This window comes from Buceros rhinoceros, unplaced genomic scaffold (assembly GCF_000710305.1).
Source record: "Buceros rhinoceros silvestris isolate BGI_N320 unplaced genomic scaffold, ASM71030v1 scaffold26235, whole genome shotgun sequence".
NCBI lineage: Eukaryota > Metazoa > Chordata > Aves > Bucerotiformes > Bucerotidae > Buceros > Buceros rhinoceros.
Window position 1 is genome coordinate 1 of NW_010414958.1, and position 1,414 is coordinate 1,414.

The following is a 1,414-nucleotide window of genomic DNA, read 5'->3' on the forward strand; positions in this document are numbered from 1 at the left end:
GCTCGCTGTGGGGGACGGGGCTGCCGGCATAGGAGGGTGGGCGGCCCCCACTGTAGGACATGCGGGAGCGGGACGGGGAGGAGGACTGGAGCACCGGTGGAGGCGAGCCGGAGGTGAGGTGGGAAGCCGGGGACATGTTGTTCAGCCGGCGGGTGGGGGACGACTCCCTGGAGGTGTAAACCATCTCCCTCTGTGGAAAGGGGCAGGGAGGGTCAGCACCGCGTCGTTACGGGCCGGCCCCCTGCCCTTGCTCTGCCTGGCTGGGACCCTGCCCCGTTGCACCCCTCAAGGACCAAGAACTGCAGCTCCTGTGTCCTCACCTGGCCTTGGCAAACGGCAGCTCCCTCATTCCCACCCAGGAGAGGGATGATTTATTCTGATGAATCCCCTAATTATTACGATTATTACCCTGTTGTCAGGCCCCAAACATCCATTCTCTGAAAGTAACACTTAACCCTGGAACCAGGCAAGATGAATCGCGGTCTTTGCTCCTTCCACAAACAATTACCAGTCCCTCTCTCCAACGCCTTCTCTCTTCACTGGTCCCAGCCTGCAGGATGCACCCGCGTCGCAGGCTCTTCCTGTGACTCCCCATCCCCCCTTACCCTCAGGTCACCGTTGGCGATGTGCGAGGCTGGGAACGAGGCATAAAGCGGCTCTTTCCGGTAGATTTTTATGATACTTCTGTCCTGGATGTCACTGAAAGGAGAGACAAAGCCATGAGCATCCTGGACAGGCAGCTCCTGAGTGTGCAGCAAGTCCCAGTCGCAGGACTTCGCCCACATCCACACTTCCGCTGCCATCCCACTAGTTTCTAGCTTGTGATGCCATTCAAGAAAGGCAAATCAATCTGTGGCAGATTTCCGAGCCCTCCAGCCTCACCGGACATCCTCCAGCTCGTAGAAGACATTGCGTGACTCGTCCTTGATGAGGATGGCAGTGTTGGGAGACTTCAGCATCCCCATGGTGAGCTTCTGAGGGAACATGTGGACAATGAGGGCGTGCAGGGTGTCCATGCTGCTGATCTCGTGCGTGATGTGGACGCGCCTCGTCTCATCCCCAAACTGCAGGAAAAGGACCCCTGGAAGCAGAGGGAGCAGAAAGCCATGAGGTGTGCCCGCACCCCCTTCTCCATGTGGTGCTGAAGAAGTGCCAGGGCCAGCGATGGAGGTCTCTGTGCACACCCAACCAAGGGCTCAGGCACCCCTGGCCAGCCAACCTCACCCTGGAGCAGCAAGACTGAAGGCAGATCATCCCCCTTGGCCTCCCTGCACAGCGAGCGGTGCCTCCCGTTCCTCCTGGGGTTATTTGGGCGGATGCAAACGAATCCCACCCCCAGCACACACCAGCATCCGTCCCAGCAGAGGTAGGCGGAGATGTTTGGTGGTGGCCAGGCTCCGTCCCAGGGAGGCCG

At 59.6% G+C, this 1,414-nt stretch overlaps 1 protein-coding gene across 1 annotated transcript in view; it reads right to left on the reverse strand.

Annotated features, from left to right (window-relative positions):
• Window positions 1–51: 51 nt before the first annotated feature.
• The window catches only part of LOC104494452 (SRC kinase signaling inhibitor 1-like), a gene marked incomplete at its 3' end in the record, with an annotated part of 15,029 nt that continues 13,666 nt past the window's right edge, over window positions 52–1,414 (reverse strand). Inside the window, exons 4-6 of the mRNA XM_010137272.1 lie at window positions 883–1,081; window positions 606–699; window positions 52–190 (exon numbers count right to left, since the gene is read on the reverse strand). Of these exons, the coding sequence (XP_010135574.1) occupies window positions 52–190; window positions 606–699; window positions 883–1,081 (432 nt within the window). The remainder of the gene's footprint in view (window positions 191–605; window positions 700–882; window positions 1,082–1,414) is intronic.